We start from the raw sequence: 1497 nt of genomic DNA, 5'->3' as shown, positions 1-1497 counted from the left end.
TCAGCCCAGCCCAGTCAAGCAAGTTTCCAAGCCACAGAGGACCTGGCTCCTGGAGCCTGGCCCAGCAGGATCCCTCCTCCCTTCCTGACCCAGTGGTTCCTTCTCCATCTGCAAAATGGAACTGTGCTGGACACACCCACCTGTTGGCTCTGCTCACCCCACACAAATGGAAAGTGTGCTGGGCCCTGCTGTTGGGGATAGGAAGTGAAGGGGGAGAAAATCTCAAGTGGGTGGACATTATCTGCCACAGACAGGGGGGGTGACCAGTGCTTCCCCCCTCCCCAGGGGTTTCTCATTCTACTTCTCGGACAGAACTTGGGCATAATGGGGAAATGCAAACAGAGAGAGGATGGAGCAGCTGCCCTCTGCCCAGCCTGGCACCCTGTGCCTGTTGGTATAAGCTTGCCCTGATCCTGAGGGTGTTTTTTGGGAGGATGGAACACAGAGCTTTGAGATACACCCCCAGCCCTTTATCTTTTATTCGTTTGAGTTAAGGTCTTGCCGAGTTGTCCAAGCTGGCCTCCAACTTCACACGTTCCTGCCTCAGTCTCCTGAGTAGCTGGATCACAGGTGCCACCAGGCCTGACTGGGGCAGGCACTTTTCTATGTCTCCATCATCTTCCACCCCAGGATGCCAGGACAATGGTGTTGTTTTTGAGTGTAGGGGTTTTCAGGTAAAATGTACACGTGATAAAATGTACGGTTGGAAGAGTGTTGACAGATATGCCCCTAGTGACCCCTACCCCAGAGAGACAGCACAGAACAACTCTAGCTTGTCTGGATCCATCCGCTTAGCAACTCAGTGAGCCTGGGGGAGGTCACGGAAGGGACACTTCACAAGGTCTGGGTGCGAGTAGCAGGTGATGCTGCTGGTGAGGATGGGGAACATTCCATCAACCCAGAACGTTTCTTCAGGGTCCTTGGTTTTGAGGGCCCCAGCTAAACTGGGGCTCCAGGCCCGCTGAACTGCAGCTGGTGTAGGTGAGCAATGCGGCCATGGCAGGTTCTTCTTTCACCCCATGCCCTTCACACCTGTTCACACTGGCAGGTGCCCCGCGGTCCCCCTCTGACATGCATCCAGTTTATGCTGCTTCAGGGTTGGCCAGGGACAGCCTCTGCTTCCCGCCCCCTCCCGCCGTCCCCGCCCGGAGAACGCGGATTCAGCCTCCCAGGCAGGAATGCACCTGTCGGGTCGCACGAGGCGTGCGGGGGGCTGCATCCCTCTGATCTGCGTGGTGGTTTAAGAGGCGAAGCTGGGTGCAGAGACGCCCTGGGTCCCAGCACGCGGGAAGCTGAAGCAGGAGGGTCGCTTGAGCCCAGCAGTTCTAGGCCAGCTTGGGCCACACAGCGAAGCACTCCGCTGAGAAAAGGGGGCGGCGATCATCCACGGCCGCCCCCGACCTCAGGCGAACCCGGATCCAGCCCGCGGCCCGGGGGCGGGGCCTCCTCCCTCCTCCCTCTGGGGCGGGGCGCCGTCTCCGATTGGCCGGGGCTCGC

The 1497-nt window shown here is 59.2% G+C and overlaps 1 protein-coding gene across 1 annotated transcript in view; it reads left to right on the top strand.

The window, feature by feature from the left end:
- Positions 1-996: 996 nt before the first annotated feature.
- The window catches only part of Taldo1 (transaldolase 1), a 9214-nt gene continuing 8713 nt past the window's right edge, over positions 997-1497 (top strand). Inside the window, exon 1 of the mRNA XM_015503082.2 lies at positions 997-1048. Coding sequence (XP_015358568.1) covers positions 997-1048 — 52 coding nt within the window. The remainder of the gene's footprint in view (positions 1049-1497) is intronic.

The sequence above is a fragment of the Marmota marmota genome, unplaced genomic scaffold (genome assembly GCF_001458135.2).
Source record: "Marmota marmota marmota unplaced genomic scaffold, marMar, whole genome shotgun sequence".
In the NCBI taxonomy this organism is placed as follows: Eukaryota; Metazoa; Chordata; class Mammalia; order Rodentia; family Sciuridae; genus Marmota; species Marmota marmota.
This window is presented reverse-complemented; position numbering and strand designations above follow the sequence as displayed.